We start from the raw sequence: 15,974 nt of genomic DNA, 5'->3' as shown, positions 1-15,974 counted from the left end.
AGAGCTTATCAGAGCTATGTGATTTAAATCAAGCTCGTAGAAGCTCGCTCGAGGTCTGTGAGATAGCTTGCCGAGCTCTGAGAGCTCTAAGTTGAAAATAGTTAGGCTACGTACGGGAGCAATTGAAAAAATTTTGAGCTCACACAAGGTGTACTAGCTTAAACTGGTCAGTCGACAGAGCTTATTCGAGCTCTGTGATTTAAATCAAGCTTATACAAGCTTGCCTGAGCTCTATGAGGTAGCTTGCCGAGCTCTGCGAGCTCGAAGCTCAAAAAAGTTAGGCTACGTACGGGAGCAATTGAACAGCTAGCTCGAGCTCTTTTTCCAGCTGCGTCACCCCAATGAGGGGGAAGCAGAGCTCAACCTAGACCAGCTCAAGCTTCCTCTGGTCGAAGCTCGCTTGAGCGAGGCTCAATGTGAAGAATTATAGAACTTATAGTTGGGTGGCCTTTAAAAAGGCCGGTTTGATTGGTGTGGAGTACACCTTGAGCTTAAGCTCGCTCTCCTCGGATTCGTCGAGCCAACTGGATGTCCTTGGGCATGATCGTGACTCTCTTGGCGTGGATCGCGCACAAGTTGGTGTCCTCGAACAGGCTGACCAAGTAGCTCTCGCTGGCTTCCTGCAGAGCCATGATGGCAGTGCTCTGGAACCGCAAGTCAGTCTTGAAGTCCTGGGCGATTTCTCTGACCAGTCGCTGGAAGGGCAGCTTTCGGATCAACAGCTCAGTGGACTTCTGGTATCTCCTGATCTCCCTCAGGGCAACGGTTCCTGGTCTGTATCGGTGAGGCTTCTTCACACCGCCGGTGGAAGGTGCGCTCTTCCTTGCAGCCTTGGTAGCCAGTTGCTTCCTGGGTGCCTTTCCTCCGGTACTCTTTCGTGCAGTCTGCTTCGTTCGGGCCATTCTTCGTCAGTTGAGTGTAGCTGAGTTGTAGATGTAGAAGTAGATTTTGGGTGTTGAATTTTGTGAAAATCCGTGAGGTAACCTAGAGATTCAGATCTCCAGAAGCCTTGAGAGCGCTCGATGTATAAAAAAATAGTTAGGCACGTAAAAGAGCAATAGAAGGAGAGCTCTGGTGAGTCGTTACTTATATATATTAAGGAGCAATTTCAACTATATATATAGTAAAGTATGTGAAGTGCCGACTATTTATACTTGGGTTGGAGGTTACCCGCCAAAAGCGGCATAGGTGATTGGCCCGTGTCTGAGTGATAGCGGAAGCTCAAACTAAGCTCGAATCTGATTGGCTGAGAAGTGAAAAGTTGAAAATTTGGTGTTTCTGCCTCTAGAATTGACCCAAAGCTAATGTCAGCCAGCTACAAACTCAATTGAGCTTATCCTAGCTGAATTGGGTTCGTTAGCTAGCTTTGGAAGCTCAAACTTAGCTATTTCGAGCTGTAAGTTAGAGAGCACAAGGAAGCTCAAATCTGATTGGCTGAGACGTGAAAGCTTAAAATTCTGCTGTCTTTTAGCTCTTAAATTGATCTGGAGCTATTTTAAGCAAGTTACAAGCTCAGTTGAGCTTAGTAGCTCAAATTAGATGCTCAAAGCTAGCTTTTGAGAGCTCGAAATTGCATACAAGCCAATTTGAGCTTGCTAGCTAGAGTACAAAGAGAACTATGCTTTTTGGTGGCCTTTAAAAAGGCCGGTTTGGTGTTGCTCAGAGCAACTAGTTGCAGAAGCTGGTCGTCTACTTGGAGCTGGTGTACTTGGTGACGGCCTTGGTTCCCTCACTGACAGCATGCTTGGCCAGCTCTCCGGGCAACAGCAGTCTGACTGCGGTTTGGATCTCCCGGCTAGAGATGGTTGATCGCTTGTTGTAGTGGGCCAGTTTTGAAGCTTCACCGGCGATTCTCTCGAAGATGTCGTTCACGAAGCTGTTCATGATCGACATAGCCTTGGAGGAGATGCCGGTGTCAGGGTGGACCTGCTTCAGCACCTTGTAGATGTAGAGAGAGTAGGTCTCTCGCCTCTTCTTCTTCTTTTTCTTGTCTCCAGTGGGCTTCTTCTGGGCTTTGCCTGCCTTCTTGACTGCCTTTCCGCTGACTTTGGGTGCCATTGTAGAGATGTAGTTGTAGTGGTGTTGAGTTGTGGATCGAGCAAAAATGCCAACCTAACTTGAAAAATTGTGTTCAAATTGAGCTCGAAGAATACTCAATTCTGATTGGCTCTCAGCTGAAAGCTAAATTAAGCTTCAATTTTGGACTGCCAGTCGAGCTCGAGGCTAGCTAGTTGTGTTAGGCCCCCATGGTTTGCTCTGAGTAGCGTAGCTATGCCTGCTAGGCAGGATAAAAAGATAGAACTTTAAGTTTGGTGGCCTTTAAAAAGGCCGGTTTGGTGTTGAAGCTTGAAAGCTAGCAACTGGTTGAGGTAGAAGCTCTTTACTTCTTGTCAGACTTGGGCTGAGACGAAGACTGCTTCTTGGGTAGGAGCACAGCCTGGATGTTTGGCAGCACACCGCCCTGAGCAATGGTCACTCCGTGGAGCAGCTTGTTCAACTCTTCGTCGTTCCTGATGGCCAACTGCAAGTGTCTGGGGATGATCCTGGACTTCTTGTTGTCTTTAGCAGCGTTGCCAGCCAGCTCAAGGATCTCAGCAGTCAAGTACTCGAGCACAGCAGCAAGGTAGACTGGAGCTCCAGCACCAACTCGCTCAGCGTAGTTGCCCTTGCGGATGAATCGGTGGATTCTTCCAACAGGGAACTGCAGTCCAGCTCGGCTTGATCGGGTCTTGGCCTTGGCTCCAACTTTGCCGCTCTTCGATTTTCCTCCTTTGCCTGACATCGTGTTGTAGTTGTGGTAGAAGCTGTAGATTGACGATTGACTTTACCCGCAATTTGGCTCCCTGTCTTAGGGTAGTAAGTTCAAATCGGCCACCAAGATGGGAGAGCCAATCAGAATCGAGCTAGCATTTTAAGTTAATTTAGATACGCTGAAAACTCTACACTAACTAGCTGAGCTTGTTAGAGCTCTAGCAGAGCTCGTTAGAGCTCTAGTAGAGCTTGACTTAAGAACTGAGATAGTTGGTGGCCTTTAAAAAGGCCGGTTTGGTGCTGCAGCTAGGAGAGCAGCTGGCTAAGAAGCTTCTTAACCTCCGAATCCGTACAAGGTCTTGCCTTGTCTCTTGAGGGCGTAGACGATGTCCATGGCTACAACGGTCTTCCTCTTGGCGTGCTCGGTGTAGGTTACAGCATCCCTGATCACGCTCTCCAAGTAGTTCTTGAGCACTCCTCGGGTCTCTTCGTAGATCAGTCCACTGATACGCTTGACACCTCCTCGTCGAGCAAGACGTCTGATGGCTGGCTTGGTGATGCCTTGGATGTTATCTCTTAAGATCTTTCGGTGCCTCTTTGCTCCTCCTTTGCCAAGTCCTTTTCCTCCCTTTCCTCGTCCAGACATGGTTGTTGCAGTTGTAGTTGTTGTAGAAATTGAAGTAGCAGTTGGGTTTGAGATTGGCAAAAATCGCTAGGTACCTATCAATTTTCGACCGACTTCTCTGCTCTCTGATTGGCCCTCATACCAACAGCCAATGAGAGAGCAGATAATAAGTATTTAAAAAAGTTAGGCACGTAAAGGAGCAATTGAAATTTTTTTTTTGAGCTCCCACAAGACCTTCTACCTCAAACTGGTCAGTCCACAGAGCTTATCAGAGCTATGTGATTTAAATCAAGCTCGTAGAAGCTCGCTCGAGGTCTGTGAGATAGCTTGCCGAGCTCTGAGAGCTCTAAGTTGAAAATAGTTAGGCTACGTACGGGAGCAATTGAAAAAATTTTGAGCTCACACAAGGTGTACTAGCTTAAACTGGTCAGTCGACAGAGCTTATTCGAGCTCTGTGATTTAAATCAAGCTTATACAAGCTTGCCTGAGCTCTATGAGGTAGCTTGCCGAGCTCTGCGAGCTCGAAGCTCAAAAAAGTTAGGCTACGTACGGGAGCAATTGAACAGCTAGCTCGAGCTCTTTTTCCAGCTGCGTCACCCCAATGAGGGGGAAGCAGAGCTCAACCTAGACCAGCTCAAGCTTCCTCTGGTCGAAGCTCGCTTGAGCGAGGCTCAATGTGAAGAATTATAGAACTTATAGTTGGGTGGCCTTTAAAAAGGCCGGTTTGATTGGTGTGGAGTACACCTTGAGCTTAAGCTCGCTCTCCTCGGATTCGTCGAGCCAACTGGATGTCCTTGGGCATGATCGTGACTCTCTTGGCGTGGATCGCGCACAAGTTGGTGTCCTCGAACAGGCTGACCAAGTAGCTCTCGCTGGCTTCCTGCAGAGCCATGATGGCAGTGCTCTGGAACCGCAAGTCAGTCTTGAAGTCCTGGGCGATTTCTCTGACCAGTCGCTGGAAGGGCAGCTTTCGGATCAACAGCTCAGTGGACTTCTGGTATCTCCTGATCTCCCTCAGGGCAACGGTTCCTGGTCTGTATCGGTGAGGCTTCTTCACACCGCCGGTGGAAGGTGCGCTCTTCCTTGCAGCCTTGGTAGCCAGTTGCTTCCTGGGTGCCTTTCCTCCGGTACTCTTTCGTGCAGTCTGCTTCGTTCGGGCCATTCTTCGTCAGTTGAGTGTAGCTGAGTTGTAGATGTAGAAGTAGATTTTGGGTGTTGAATTTTGTGAAAATCCGTGAGGTAACCTAGAGATTCAGATCTCCAGAAGCCTTGAGAGCGCTCGATGTATAAAAAAATAGTTAGGCACGTAAAAGAGCAATAGAAGGAGAGCTCTGGTGAGTCGTTACTTATATATATTAAGGAGCAATTTCAACTATATATATAGTAAAGTATGTGAAGTGCCGACTATTTATACTTGGGTTGGAGGTTACCCGCCAAAAGCGGCATAGGTGATTGGCCCGTGTCTGAGTGATAGCGGAAGCTCAAACTAAGCTCGAATCTGATTGGCTGAGAAGTGAAAAGTTGAAAATTTGGTGTTTCTGCCTCTAGAATTGACCCAAAGCTAATGTCAGCCAGCTACAAACTCAATTGAGCTTATCCTAGCTGAATTGGGTTCGTTAGCTAGCTTTGGAAGCTCAAACTTAGCTATTTCGAGCTGTAAGTTAGAGAGCACAAGGAAGCTCAAATCTGATTGGCTGAGACGTGAAAGCTTAAAATTCTGCTGTCTTTTAGCTCTTAAATTGATCTGGAGCTATTTTAAGCAAGTTACAAGCTCAGTTCAGCTTAGTAGCTCAAATTAGATGCTCAAAGCTAGCTTTTGAGAGCTCGAAATTGCATACAAGCCAATTTGAGCTTGCTAGCTAGAGTACAAAGAGAACTATGCTTTTTGGTGGCCTTTAAAAAGGCCGGTTTGGTGTTGCTCAGAGCAACTAGTTGCAGAAGCTGGTCGTCTACTTGGAGCTGGTGTACTTGGTGACGGCCTTGGTTCCCTCACTGACAGCATGCTTGGCCAGCTCTCCGGGCAACAGCAGTCTGACTGCGGTTTGGATCTCCCGGCTAGAGATGGTTGATCGCTTGTTGTAGTGGGCCAGTTTTGAAGCTTCACCGGCGATTCTCTCGAAGATGTCGTTCACGAAGCTGTTCATGATCGACATAGCCTTGGAGGAGATGCCGGTGTCAGGGTGGACCTGCTTCAGCACCTTGTAGATGTAGAGAGAGTAGGTCTCTCGCCTCTTCTTCTTCTTTTTCTTGTCTCCAGTGGGCTTCTTCTGGGCTTTGCCTGCCTTCTTGACTGCCTTTCCGCTGACTTTGGGTGCCATTGTAGAGATGTAGTTGTAGTGGTGTTGAGTTGTGGATCGAGCAAAAATGCCAACCTAACTTGAAAAATTGTGTTCAAATTGAGCTCGAAGAATACTCAATTCTGATTGGCTCTCAGCTGAAAGCTAAATTAAGCTTCAATTTTGGACTGCCAGTCGAGCTCGAGGCTAGCTAGTTGTGTTAGGCCCCCATGGTTTGCTCTGAGTAGCGTAGCTATGCCTGCTAGGCAGGATAAAAAGATAGAACTTTAAGTTTGGTGGCCTTTAAAAAGGCCGGTTTGGTGTTGAAGCTTGAAAGCTAGCAACTGGTTGAGGTAGAAGCTCTTTACTTCTTGTCAGACTTGGGCTGAGACGAAGACTGCTTCTTGGGTAGGAGCACAGCCTGGATGTTTGGCAGCACACCGCCCTGAGCAATGGTCACTCCGTGGAGCAGCTTGTTCAACTCTTCGTCGTTCCTGATGGCCAACTGCAAGTGTCTGGGGATGATCCTGGACTTCTTGTTGTCTTTAGCAGCGTTGCCAGCCAGCTCAAGGATCTCAGCAGTCAAGTACTCGAGCACAGCAGCAAGGTAGACTGGAGCTCCAGCACCAACTCGCTCAGCGTAGTTGCCCTTGCGGATGAATCGGTGGATTCTTCCAACAGGGAACTGCAGTCCAGCTCGGCTTGATCGGGTCTTGGCCTTGGCTCCAACTTTGCCGCTCTTCGATTTTCCTCCTTTGCCTGACATCGTGTTGTAGTTGTGGTAGAAGCTGTAGATTGACGATTGACTTTACCCGCAATTTGGCTCCCTGTCTTAGGGTAGTAAGTTCAAATCGGCCACCAAGATGGGAGAGCCAATCAGAATCGAGCTAGCATTTTAAGTTAATTTAGATACGCTGAAAACTCTACACTAACTAGCTGAGCTTGTTAGAGCTCTAGCAGAGCTCGTTAGAGCTCTAGTAGAGCTTGACTTAAGAACTGAGATAGTTGGTGGCCTTTAAAAAGGCCGGTTTGGTGCTGCAGCTAGGAGAGCAGCTGGCTAAGAAGCTTCTTAACCTCCGAATCCGTACAAGGTCTTGCCTTGTCTCTTGAGGGCGTAGACGATGTCCATGGCTACAACGGTCTTCCTCTTGGCGTGCTCGGTGTAGGTTACAGCATCCCTGATCACGCTCTCCAAGTAGTTCTTGAGCACTCCTCGGGTCTCTTCGTAGATCAGTCCACTGATACGCTTGACACCTCCTCGTCGAGCAAGACGTCTGATGGCTGGCTTGGTGATGCCTTGGATGTTATCTCTTAAGATCTTTCGGTGCCTCTTTGCTCCTCCTTTGCCAAGTCCTTTTCCTCCCTTTCCTCGTCCAGACATGGTTGTTGCAGTTGTAGTTGTTGTAGAAATTGAAGTAGCAGTTGGGTTTGAGATTGGCAAAAATCGCTAGGTACCTATCAATTTTCGACCGACTTCTCTGCTCTCTGATTGGCCCTCATACCAACAGCCAATGAGAGAGCAGATAATAAGTATTTAAAAAAGTTAGGCACGTAAAGGAGCAATTGAAATTTTTTTTTTGAGCTCCCACAAGACCTTCTACCTCAAACTGGTCAGTCCACAGAGCTTATCAGAGCTATGTGATTTAAATCAAGCTCGTAGAAGCTCGCTCGAGGTCTGTGAGATAGCTTGCCGAGCTCTGAGAGCTCTAAGTTGAAAATAGTTAGGCTACGTACGGGAGCAATTGAAAAAATTTTGAGCTCACACAAGGTGTACTAGCTTAAACTGGTCAGTCGACAGAGCTTATTCGAGCTCTGTGATTTAAATCAAGCTTATACAAGCTTGCCTGAGCTCTATGAGGTAGCTTGCCGAGCTCTGCGAGCTCGAAGCTCAAAAAAGTTAGGCTACGTACGGGAGCAATTGAACAGCTAGCTCGAGCTCTTTTTCCAGCTGCGTCACCCCAATGAGGGGGAAGCAGAGCTCAACCTAGACCAGCTCAAGCTTCCTCTGGTCGAAGCTCGCTTGAGCGAGGCTCAATGTGAAGAATTATAGAACTTATAGTTGGGTGGCCTTTAAAAAGGCCGGTTTGATTGGTGTGGAGTACACCTTGAGCTTAAGCTCGCTCTCCTCGGATTCGTCGAGCCAACTGGATGTCCTTGGGCATGATCGTGACTCTCTTGGCGTGGATCGCGCACAAGTTGGTGTCCTCGAACAGGCTGACCAAGTAGCTCTCGCTGGCTTCCTGCAGAGCCATGATGGCAGTGCTCTGGAACCGCAAGTCAGTCTTGAAGTCCTGGGCGATTTCTCTGACCAGTCGCTGGAAGGGCAGCTTTCGGATCAACAGCTCAGTGGACTTCTGGTATCTCCTGATCTCCCTCAGGGCAACGGTTCCTGGTCTGTATCGGTGAGGCTTCTTCACACCGCCGGTGGAAGGTGCGCTCTTCCTTGCAGCCTTGGTAGCCAGTTGCTTCCTGGGTGCCTTTCCTCCGGTACTCTTTCGTGCAGTCTGCTTCGTTCGGGCCATTCTTCGTCAGTTGAGTGTAGCTGAGTTGTAGATGTAGAAGTAGATTTTGGGTGTTGAATTTTGTGAAAATCCGTGAGGTAACCTAGAGATTCAGATCTCCAGAAGCCTTGAGAGCGCTCGATGTATAAAAAAATAGTTAGGCACGTAAAAGAGCAATAGAAGGAGAGCTCTGGTGAGTCGTTACTTATATATATTAAGGAGCAATTTCAACTATATATATAGTAAAGTATGTGAAGTGCCGACTATTTATACTTGGGTTGGAGGTTACCCGCCAAAAGCGGCATAGGTGATTGGCCCGTGTCTGAGTGATAGCGGAAGCTCAAACTAAGCTCGAATCTGATTGGCTGAGAAGTGAAAAGTTGAAAATTTGGTGTTTCTGCCTCTAGAATTGACCCAAAGCTAATGTCAGCCAGCTACAAACTCAATTGAGCTTATCCTAGCTGAATTGGGTTCGTTAGCTAGCTTTGGAAGCTCAAACTTAGCTATTTCGAGCTGTAAGTTAGAGAGCACAAGGAAGCTCAAATCTGATTGGCTGAGACGTGAAAGCTTAAAATTCTGCTGTCTTTTAGCTCTTAAATTGATCTGGAGCTATTTTAAGCAAGTTACAAGCTCAGTTGAGCTTAGTAGCTCAAATTAGATGCTCAAAGCTAGCTTTTGAGAGCTCGAAATTGCATACAAGCCAATTTGAGCTTGCTAGCTAGAGTACAAAGAGAACTATGCTTTTTGGTGGCCTTTAAAAAGGCCGGTTTGGTGTTGCTCAGAGCAACTAGTTGCAGAAGCTGGTCGTCTACTTGGAGCTGGTGTACTTGGTGACGGCCTTGGTTCCCTCACTGACAGCATGCTTGGCCAGCTCTCCGGGCAACAGCAGTCTGACTGCGGTTTGGATCTCCCGGCTAGAGATGGTTGATCGCTTGTTGTAGTGGGCCAGTTTTGAAGCTTCACCGGCGATTCTCTCGAAGATGTCGTTCACGAAGCTGTTCATGATCGACATAGCCTTGGAGGAGATGCCGGTGTCAGGGTGGACCTGCTTCAGCACCTTGTAGATGTAGAGAGAGTAGGTCTCTCGCCTCTTCTTCTTCTTTTTCTTGTCTCCAGTGGGCTTCTTCTGGGCTTTGCCTGCCTTCTTGACTGCCTTTCCGCTGACTTTGGGTGCCATTGTAGAGATGTAGTTGTAGTGGTGTTGAGTTGTGGATCGAGCAAAAATGCCAACCTAACTTGAAAAATTGTGTTCAAATTGAGCTCGAAGAATACTCAATTCTGATTGGCTCTCAGCTGAAAGCTAAATTAAGCTTCAATTTTGGACTGCCAGTCGAGCTCGAGGCTAGCTAGTTGTGTTAGGCCCCCATGGTTTGCTCTGAGTAGCGTAGCTATGCCTGCTAGGCAGGATAAAAAGATAGAACTTTAAGTTTGGTGGCCTTTAAAAAGGCCGGTTTGGTGTTGAAGCTTGAAAGCTAGCAACTGGTTGAGGTAGAAGCTCTTTACTTCTTGTCAGACTTGGGCTGAGACGAAGACTGCTTCTTGGGTAGGAGCACAGCCTGGATGTTTGGCAGCACACCGCCCTGAGCAATGGTCACTCCGTGGAGCAGCTTGTTCAACTCTTCGTCGTTCCTGATGGCCAACTGCAAGTGTCTGGGGATGATCCTGGACTTCTTGTTGTCTTTAGCAGCGTTGCCAGCCAGCTCAAGGATCTCAGCAGTCAAGTACTCGAGCACAGCAGCAAGGTAGACTGGAGCTCCAGCACCAACTCGCTCAGCGTAGTTGCCCTTGCGGATGAATCGGTGGATTCTTCCAACAGGGAACTGCAGTCCAGCTCGGCTTGATCGGGTCTTGGCCTTGGCTCCAACTTTGCCGCTCTTCGATTTTCCTCCTTTGCCTGACATCGTGTTGTAGTTGTGGTAGAAGCTGTAGATTGACGATTGACTTTACCCGCAATTTGGCTCCCTGTCTTAGGGTAGTAAGTTCAAATCGGCCACCAAGATGGGAGAGCCAATCAGAATCGAGCTAGCATTTTAAGTTAATTTAGATACGCTGAAAACTCTACACTAACTAGCTGAGCTTGTTAGAGCTCTAGCAGAGCTCGTTAGAGCTCTAGTAGAGCTTGACTTAAGAACTGAGATAGTTGGTGGCCTTTAAAAAGGCCGGTTTGGTGCTGCAGCTAGGAGAGCAGCTGGCTAAGAAGCTTCTTAACCTCCGAATCCGTACAAGGTCTTGCCTTGTCTCTTGAGGGCGTAGACGATGTCCATGGCTACAACGGTCTTCCTCTTGGCGTGCTCGGTGTAGGTTACAGCATCCCTGATCACGCTCTCCAAGTAGTTCTTGAGCACTCCTCGGGTCTCTTCGTAGATCAGTCCACTGATACGCTTGACACCTCCTCGTCGAGCAAGACGTCTGATGGCTGGCTTGGTGATGCCTTGGATGTTATCTCTTAAGATCTTTCGGTGCCTCTTTGCTCCTCCTTTGCCAAGTCCTTTTCCTCCCTTTCCTCGTCCAGACATGGTTGTTGCAGTTGTAGTTGTTGTAGAAATTGAAGTAGCAGTTGGGTTTGAGATTGGCAAAAATCGCTAGGTACCTATCAATTTTCGACCGACTTCTCTGCTCTCTGATTGGCCCTCATACCAACAGCCAATGAGAGAGCAGATAATAAGTATTTAAAAAAGTTAGGCACGTAAAGGAGCAATTGAAATTTTTTTTTTGAGCTCCCACAAGACCTTCTACCTCAAACTGGTCAGTCCACAGAGCTTATCAGAGCTATGTGATTTAAATCAAGCTCGTAGAAGCTCGCTCGAGGTCTGTGAGATAGCTTGCCGAGCTCTGAGAGCTCTAAGTTGAAAATAGTTAGGCTACGTACGGGAGCAATTGAAAAAATTTTGAGCTCACACAAGGTGTACTAGCTTAAACTGGTCAGTCGACAGAGCTTATTCGAGCTCTGTGATTTAAATCAAGCTTATACAAGCTTGCCTGAGCTCTATGAGGTAGCTTGCCGAGCTCTGCGAGCTCGAAGCTCAAAAAAGTTAGGCTACGTACGGGAGCAATTGAACAGCTAGCTCGAGCTCTTTTTCCAGCTGCGTCACCCCAATGAGGGGGAAGCAGAGCTCAACCTAGACCAGCTCAAGCTTCCTCTGGTCGAAGCTCGCTTGAGCGAGGCTCAATGTGAAGAATTATAGAACTTATAGTTGGGTGGCCTTTAAAAAGGCCGGTTTGATTGGTGTGGAGTACACCTTGAGCTTAAGCTCGCTCTCCTCGGATTCGTCGAGCCAACTGGATGTCCTTGGGCATGATCGTGACTCTCTTGGCGTGGATCGCGCACAAGTTGGTGTCCTCGAACAGGCTGACCAAGTAGCTCTCGCTGGCTTCCTGCAGAGCCATGATGGCAGTGCTCTGGAACCGCAAGTCAGTCTTGAAGTCCTGGGCGATTTCTCTGACCAGTCGCTGGAAGGGCAGCTTTCGGATCAACAGCTCAGTGGACTTCTGGTATCTCCTGATCTCCCTCAGGGCAACGGTTCCTGGTCTGTATCGGTGAGGCTTCTTCACACCGCCGGTGGAAGGTGCGCTCTTCCTTGCAGCCTTGGTAGCCAGTTGCTTCCTGGGTGCCTTTCCTCCGGTACTCTTTCGTGCAGTCTGCTTCGTTCGGGCCATTCTTCGTCAGTTGAGTGTAGCTGAGTTGTAGATGTAGAAGTAGATTTTGGGTGTTGAATTTTGTGAAAATCCGTGAGGTAACCTAGAGATTCAGATCTCCAGAAGCCTTGAGAGCGCTCGATGTATAAAAAAATAGTTAGGCACGTAAAAGAGCAATAGAAGGAGAGCTCTGGTGAGTCGTTACTTATATATATTAAGGAGCAATTTCAACTATATATATAGTAAAGTATGTGAAGTGCCGACTATTTATACTTGGGTTGGAGGTTACCCGCCAAAAGCGGCATAGGTGATTGGCCCGTGTCTGAGTGATAGCGGAAGCTCAAACTAAGCTCGAATCTGATTGGCTGAGAAGTGAAAAGTTGAAAATTTGGTGTTTCTGCCTCTAGAATTGACCCAAAGCTAATGTCAGCCAGCTACAAACTCAATTGAGCTTATCCTAGCTGAATTGGGTTCGTTAGCTAGCTTTGGAAGCTCAAACTTAGCTATTTCGAGCTGTAAGTTAGAGAGCACAAGGAAGCTCAAATCTGATTGGCTGAGACGTGAAAGCTTAAAATTCTGCTGTCTTTTAGCTCTTAAATTGATCTGGAGCTATTTTAAGCAAGTTACAAGCTCAGTTGAGCTTAGTAGCTCAAATTAGATGCTCAAAGCTAGCTTTTGAGAGCTCGAAATTGCATACAAGCCAATTTGAGCTTGCTAGCTAGAGTACAAAGAGAACTATGCTTTTTGGTGGCCTTTAAAAAGGCCGGTTTGGTGTTGCTCAGAGCAACTAGTTGCAGAAGCTGGTCGTCTACTTGGAGCTGGTGTACTTGGTGACGGCCTTGGTTCCCTCACTGACAGCATGCTTGGCCAGCTCTCCGGGCAACAGCAGTCTGACTGCGGTTTGGATCTCCCGGCTAGAGATGGTTGATCGCTTGTTGTAGTGGGCCAGTTTTGAAGCTTCACCGGCGATTCTCTCGAAGATGTCGTTCACGAAGCTGTTCATGATCGACATAGCCTTGGAGGAGATGCCGGTGTCAGGGTGGACCTGCTTCAGCACCTTGTAGATGTAGAGAGAGTAGGTCTCTCGCCTCTTCTTCTTCTTTTTCTTGTCTCCAGTGGGCTTCTTCTGGGCTTTGCCTGCCTTCTTGACTGCCTTTCCGCTGACTTTGGGTGCCATTGTAGAGATGTAGTTGTAGTGGTGTTGAGTTGTGGATCGAGCAAAAATGCCAACCTAACTTGAAAAATTGTGTTCAAATTGAGCTCGAAGAATACTCAATTCTGATTGGCTCTCAGCTGAAAGCTAAATTAAGCTTCACTTTTGGACTGCCAGTCGAGCTCGAGGCTAGCTAGTTGTGTTAGGCCCCCATGGCTTGCAGTAGCGTAGCTATGCCTGCTAGGCAGGATAAAAAGATAGAACTTTAAGTTTGGTGGCCTTTAAAAAGGCCGGTTTGGTGTTGAAGCTTGAAAGCTAGCAACTGGTTGAGGTAGAAGCTCTTTACTTCTTGTCAGACTTGGGCTGAGACGAAGACTGCTTCTTGGGTAGGAGCACAGCCTGGATGTTTGGCAGCACACCGCCCTGAGCAATGGTCACTCCGTGGAGCAGCTTGTTCAACTCTTCGTCGTTCCTGATGGCCAACTGCAAGTGTCTGGGGATGATCCTGGACTTCTTGTTGTCTTTAGCAGCGTTGCCAGCCAGCTCAAGGATCTCAGCAGTCAAGTACTCGAGCACAGCAGCAAGGTAGACTGGAGCTCCAGCACCAACTCGCTCAGCGTAGTTGCCCTTGCGGATGAATCGGTGGATTCTTCCAACAGGGAACTGCAGTCCAGCTCGGCTTGATCGGGTCTTGGCCTTGGCTCCAACTTTGCCGCTCTTCGATTTTCCTCCTTTGCCTGACATCGTGTTGTAGTTGTGGTAGAAGCTGTAGATTGACGATTGACTTTACCCGCAATTTGGCTCCCTGTCTTAGGGTAGTAAGTTCAAATCGGCCACCAAGATGGGAGAGCCAATCAGAATCGAGCTAGCATTTTAAGTTAATTTAGATACGCTGAAAACTCTACACTAACTAGCTGAGCTTGTTAGAGCTCTAGCAGAGCTCGTTAGAGCTCTAGTAGAGCTTGACTTAAGAACTGAGATAGTTGGTGGCCTTTAAAAAGGCCGGTTTGGTGCTGCAGCTAGGAGAGCAGCTGGCTAAGAAGCTTCTTAACCTCCGAATCCGTACAAGGTCTTGCCTTGTCTCTTGAGGGCGTAGACGATGTCCATGGCTACAACGGTCTTCCTCTTGGCGTGCTCGGTGTAGGTTACAGCATCCCTGATCACGCTCTCCAAGTAGTTCTTGAGCACTCCTCGGGTCTCTTCGTAGATCAGTCCACTGATACGCTTGACACCTCCTCGTCGAGCAAGACGTCTGATGGCTGGCTTGGTGATGCCTTGGATGTTATCTCTTAAGATCTTTCGGTGCCTCTTTGCTCCTCCTTTGCCAAGTCCTTTTCCTCCCTTTCCTCGTCCAGACATGGTTGTTGCAGTTGTAGTTGTTGTAGAAATTGAAGTAGCAGTTGGGTTTGAGATTGGCAAAAATCGCTAGGTACCTATCAATTTTCGACCGACTTCTCTGCTCTCTGATTGGCCCTCATACCAACAGCCAATGAGAGAGCAGATAATAAGTATTTAAAAAAGTTAGGCACGTAAAGGAGCAATTGAAATTTTTTTTTTGAGCTCCCACAAGACCTTCTACCTCAAACTGGTCAGTCCACAGAGCTTATCAGAGCTATGTGATTTAAATCAAGCTCGTAGAAGCTCGCTCGAGGTCTGTGAGATAGCTTGCCGAGCTCTGAGAGCTCTAAGTTGAAAATAGTTAGGCTACGTACGGGAGCAATTGAAAAAATTTTGAGCTCACACAAGGTGTACTAGCTTAAACTGGTCAGTCGACAGAGCTTATTCGAGCTCTGTGATTTAAATCAAGCTTATACAAGCTTGCCTGAGCTCTATGAGGTAGCTTGCCGAGCTCTGCGAGCTCGAAGCTCAAAAAAGTTAGGCTACGTACGGGAGCAATTGAACAGCTAGCTCGAGCTCTTTTTCCAGCTGCGTCACCCCAATGAGGGGGAAGCAGAGCTCAACCTAGACCAGCTCAAGCTTCCTCTGGTCGAAGCTCGCTTGAGCGAGGCTCAATGTGAAGAATTATAGAACTTATAGTTGGGTGGCCTTTAAAAAGGCCGGTTTGATTGGTGTGGAGTACACCTTGAGCTTAAGCTCGCTCTCCTCGGATTCGTCGAGCCAACTGGATGTCCTTGGGCATGATCGTGACTCTCTTGGCGTGGATCGCGCACAAGTTGGTGTCCTCGAACAGGCTGACCAAGTAGCTCTCGCTGGCTTCCTGCAGAGCCATGATGGCAGTGCTCTGGAACCGCAAGTCAGTCTTGAAGTCCTGGGCGATTTCTCTGACCAGTCGCTGGAAGGGCAGCTTTCGGATCAACAGCTCAGTGGACTTCTGGTATCTCCTGATCTCCCTCAGGGCAACGGTTCCTGGTCTGTATCGGTGAGGCTTCTTCACACCGCCGGTGGAAGGTGCGCTCTTCCTTGCAGCCTTGGTAGCCAGTTGCTTCCTGGGTGCCTTTCCTCCGGTACTCTTTCGTGCAGTCTGCTTCGTTCGGGCCATTCTTCGTCAGTTGAGTGTAGCTGAGTTGTAGATGTAGAAGTAGATTTTGGGTGTTGAATTTTGTGAAAATCCGTGAGGTAACCTAGAGATTCAGATCTCCAGAAGCCTTGAGAGCGCTCGATGTATAAAAAAATAGTTAGGCACGTAAAAGAGCAATAGAAGGAGAGCTCTGGTGAGTCGTTACTTATATATATTAAGGAGCAATTTCAACTATATATATAGTAAAGTATGTGAAGTGCCGACTATTTATACTTGGGTTGGAGGTTACCCGCCAAAAGCGGCATAGGTGATTGGCCCGTGTCTGAGTGATAGCGGAAGCTCAAACTAAGCTCGAATCTGATTGGCTGAGAAGTGAAAAGTTGAAAATTTGGTGTTTCTGCCTCTAGAATTGACCCAAAGCTAATGTCAGCCAGCTACAAACTCAATTGAGCTTATCCTAGCTGAATTGGGTTCGTTAGCTAGCTTTGGAAGCTCAAACTTAGCTATTTCGAGCTGTAAGTTAGAGAGCACAAGGAAGCTCAAATCTGATTGG

The 15,974-nt window shown here is 47.8% G+C and overlaps 15 protein-coding genes across 15 annotated transcripts in view; all 15 read right to left on the bottom strand.

Annotated features, from left to right (window-relative positions):
• Positions 1 to 15,974, bottom strand: part of LOC134845154 (nuclear pore complex protein Nup153-like) — a 438,386-nt gene that overhangs the window by 319,351 nt on the left and 103,061 nt on the right. The window lies entirely within an intron of this gene.
• The window catches only part of LOC134844771 (WD repeat and HMG-box DNA-binding protein 1-like), a 473,647-nt gene that overhangs the window by 354,617 nt on the left and 103,056 nt on the right, over positions 1 to 15,974 (bottom strand). The window lies entirely within an intron of this gene.
• LOC134844684 (histone H3) lies at positions 492 to 936 on the bottom strand. Its single transcript, XM_063861496.1, has one exon. The coding sequence runs from the start codon at positions 900 to 902 to the stop codon at positions 492 to 494; it is 411 nt and encodes a 136-aa protein (XP_063717566.1). The 5' UTR covers positions 903 to 936.
• LOC134844688 (histone H2B.1/H2B.2) lies at positions 1,634 to 2,069 on the bottom strand. The gene has a single exon (XM_063861500.1). It carries the CDS (start codon positions 2,056 to 2,058, stop codon positions 1,690 to 1,692), a length of 369 nt encoding a protein of 122 aa, XP_063717570.1. The 5' UTR covers positions 2,059 to 2,069; the 3' UTR covers positions 1,634 to 1,689.
• On the bottom strand, positions 2,352 to 2,799 carry LOC134844686 (late histone H2A.2.2). The gene has a single exon (XM_063861498.1). It carries the CDS (start codon positions 2,780 to 2,782, stop codon positions 2,381 to 2,383), a length of 402 nt encoding a protein of 133 aa, XP_063717568.1. The 5' UTR covers positions 2,783 to 2,799; the 3' UTR covers positions 2,352 to 2,380.
• Positions 3,086 to 7,073, bottom strand: LOC134844757 (uncharacterized). The gene is made up of 4 exons (XM_063861573.1): positions 6,727 to 7,073; positions 4,791 to 4,920; positions 4,210 to 4,539; positions 3,086 to 3,413 (listed from the first exon to the last, which is right to left on the bottom strand). The coding sequence occupies exons 1-4, from the start codon at positions 7,031 to 7,033 to the stop codon at positions 3,086 to 3,088; spliced, it is 1,095 nt and encodes a 364-aa protein (XP_063717643.1). The 5' UTR covers positions 7,034 to 7,073.
• On the bottom strand, positions 5,270 to 5,705 carry LOC134844687 (histone H2B.1/H2B.2). Its single transcript, XM_063861499.1, has one exon. It carries the CDS (start codon positions 5,692 to 5,694, stop codon positions 5,326 to 5,328), a length of 369 nt encoding a protein of 122 aa, XP_063717569.1. The 5' UTR covers positions 5,695 to 5,705; the 3' UTR covers positions 5,270 to 5,325.
• LOC134844685 (late histone H2A.2.2) lies at positions 5,988 to 6,435 on the bottom strand. Its single transcript, XM_063861497.1, has one exon. It carries the CDS (start codon positions 6,416 to 6,418, stop codon positions 6,017 to 6,019), a length of 402 nt encoding a protein of 133 aa, XP_063717567.1. The 5' UTR covers positions 6,419 to 6,435; the 3' UTR covers positions 5,988 to 6,016.
• LOC134845272 (histone H3) lies at positions 7,764 to 8,208 on the bottom strand. The gene has a single exon (XM_063862218.1). The coding sequence runs from the start codon at positions 8,172 to 8,174 to the stop codon at positions 7,764 to 7,766; it is 411 nt and encodes a 136-aa protein (XP_063718288.1). The 5' UTR covers positions 8,175 to 8,208.
• On the bottom strand, positions 8,906 to 9,341 carry LOC134845277 (histone H2B.1/H2B.2). Its single transcript, XM_063862222.1, has one exon. It carries the CDS (start codon positions 9,328 to 9,330, stop codon positions 8,962 to 8,964), a length of 369 nt encoding a protein of 122 aa, XP_063718292.1. The 5' UTR covers positions 9,331 to 9,341; the 3' UTR covers positions 8,906 to 8,961.
• LOC134845273 (late histone H2A.2.2) lies at positions 9,624 to 10,071 on the bottom strand. Its single transcript, XM_063862219.1, has one exon. It carries the CDS (start codon positions 10,052 to 10,054, stop codon positions 9,653 to 9,655), a length of 402 nt encoding a protein of 133 aa, XP_063718289.1. The 5' UTR covers positions 10,055 to 10,071; the 3' UTR covers positions 9,624 to 9,652.
• LOC134844756 (uncharacterized) lies at positions 10,358 to 14,341 on the bottom strand. The gene is made up of 4 exons (XM_063861572.1): positions 13,995 to 14,341; positions 12,063 to 12,192; positions 11,482 to 11,811; positions 10,358 to 10,685 (listed from the first exon to the last, which is right to left on the bottom strand). The coding sequence occupies exons 1-4, from the start codon at positions 14,299 to 14,301 to the stop codon at positions 10,358 to 10,360; spliced, it is 1,095 nt and encodes a 364-aa protein (XP_063717642.1). The 5' UTR covers positions 14,302 to 14,341.
• On the bottom strand, positions 12,542 to 12,977 carry LOC134845275 (histone H2B.1/H2B.2). The gene has a single exon (XM_063862221.1). The coding sequence runs from the start codon at positions 12,964 to 12,966 to the stop codon at positions 12,598 to 12,600; it is 369 nt and encodes a 122-aa protein (XP_063718291.1). The 5' UTR covers positions 12,967 to 12,977; the 3' UTR covers positions 12,542 to 12,597.
• On the bottom strand, positions 13,256 to 13,703 carry LOC134845274 (late histone H2A.2.2). The gene has a single exon (XM_063862220.1). It carries the CDS (start codon positions 13,684 to 13,686, stop codon positions 13,285 to 13,287), a length of 402 nt encoding a protein of 133 aa, XP_063718290.1. The 5' UTR covers positions 13,687 to 13,703; the 3' UTR covers positions 13,256 to 13,284.
• On the bottom strand, positions 15,032 to 15,476 carry LOC134844067 (histone H3). The gene has a single exon (XM_063860538.1). It carries the CDS (start codon positions 15,440 to 15,442, stop codon positions 15,032 to 15,034), a length of 411 nt encoding a protein of 136 aa, XP_063716608.1. The 5' UTR covers positions 15,443 to 15,476.

Source organism: Symsagittifera roscoffensis, chromosome 4 (assembly GCF_963678635.1).
Source record: "Symsagittifera roscoffensis chromosome 4, txSymRosc1.1, whole genome shotgun sequence".
In the NCBI taxonomy this organism is placed as follows: Eukaryota; Metazoa; Xenacoelomorpha; order Acoela; family Convolutidae; genus Symsagittifera; species Symsagittifera roscoffensis.
Note: the sequence above shows the minus strand (reverse complement) of the source record. Positions and strands in the feature narration are given on the sequence as shown.

Bases quoted from the DNA above. Each gene is read 5' to 3' on its own strand.
- LOC134845272 (XM_063862218.1), bottom strand. From the start codon at position 8,174: ATGGCCCGAACGAAGCAGACTGCACGAAAGAGTACCGGAGGAAAGGCA.
- LOC134845277 (XM_063862222.1), bottom strand. From the start codon at position 9,330: ATGGCACCCAAAGTCAGCGGAAAGGCAGTCAAGAAGGCAGGCAAAGCC.
- LOC134844685 (XM_063861497.1), bottom strand. From the start codon at position 6,418: ATGTCAGGCAAAGGAGGAAAATCGAAGAGCGGCAAAGTTGGAGCCAAG.
- LOC134845273 (XM_063862219.1), bottom strand. From the start codon at position 10,054: ATGTCAGGCAAAGGAGGAAAATCGAAGAGCGGCAAAGTTGGAGCCAAG.
- LOC134844688 (XM_063861500.1), bottom strand. From the start codon at position 2,058: ATGGCACCCAAAGTCAGCGGAAAGGCAGTCAAGAAGGCAGGCAAAGCC.
- LOC134844067 (XM_063860538.1), bottom strand. From the start codon at position 15,442: ATGGCCCGAACGAAGCAGACTGCACGAAAGAGTACCGGAGGAAAGGCA.
- LOC134844687 (XM_063861499.1), bottom strand. From the start codon at position 5,694: ATGGCACCCAAAGTCAGCGGAAAGGCAGTCAAGAAGGCAGGCAAAGCC.
- LOC134844757 (XM_063861573.1), bottom strand. From the start codon at position 7,033: ATGTCTGGACGAGGAAAGGGAGGAAAAGGACTTGGCAAAGGAGGAGCA. The intron at 4,921-6,726 runs GTTAAGAAGCTT...GGTCAATTCTAG, and splicing joins GACCTTGTACGGATTCGGAG to AGGCAGAAACACCAAATTTT. The intron at 4,540-4,790 runs GTATAAATAGTC...CAACTGACGAAG, and splicing joins GCGGGTAACCTCCAACCCAA to AATGGCCCGAACGAAGCAGA.
- LOC134844684 (XM_063861496.1), bottom strand. From the start codon at position 902: ATGGCCCGAACGAAGCAGACTGCACGAAAGAGTACCGGAGGAAAGGCA.
- LOC134844686 (XM_063861498.1), bottom strand. From the start codon at position 2,782: ATGTCAGGCAAAGGAGGAAAATCGAAGAGCGGCAAAGTTGGAGCCAAG.
- LOC134845274 (XM_063862220.1), bottom strand. From the start codon at position 13,686: ATGTCAGGCAAAGGAGGAAAATCGAAGAGCGGCAAAGTTGGAGCCAAG.
- LOC134844756 (XM_063861572.1), bottom strand. From the start codon at position 14,301: ATGTCTGGACGAGGAAAGGGAGGAAAAGGACTTGGCAAAGGAGGAGCA. The intron at 12,193-13,994 runs GTTAAGAAGCTT...GGTCAATTCTAG, and splicing joins GACCTTGTACGGATTCGGAG to AGGCAGAAACACCAAATTTT. The intron at 11,812-12,062 runs GTATAAATAGTC...CAACTGACGAAG, and splicing joins GCGGGTAACCTCCAACCCAA to AATGGCCCGAACGAAGCAGA.
- LOC134845275 (XM_063862221.1), bottom strand. From the start codon at position 12,966: ATGGCACCCAAAGTCAGCGGAAAGGCAGTCAAGAAGGCAGGCAAAGCC.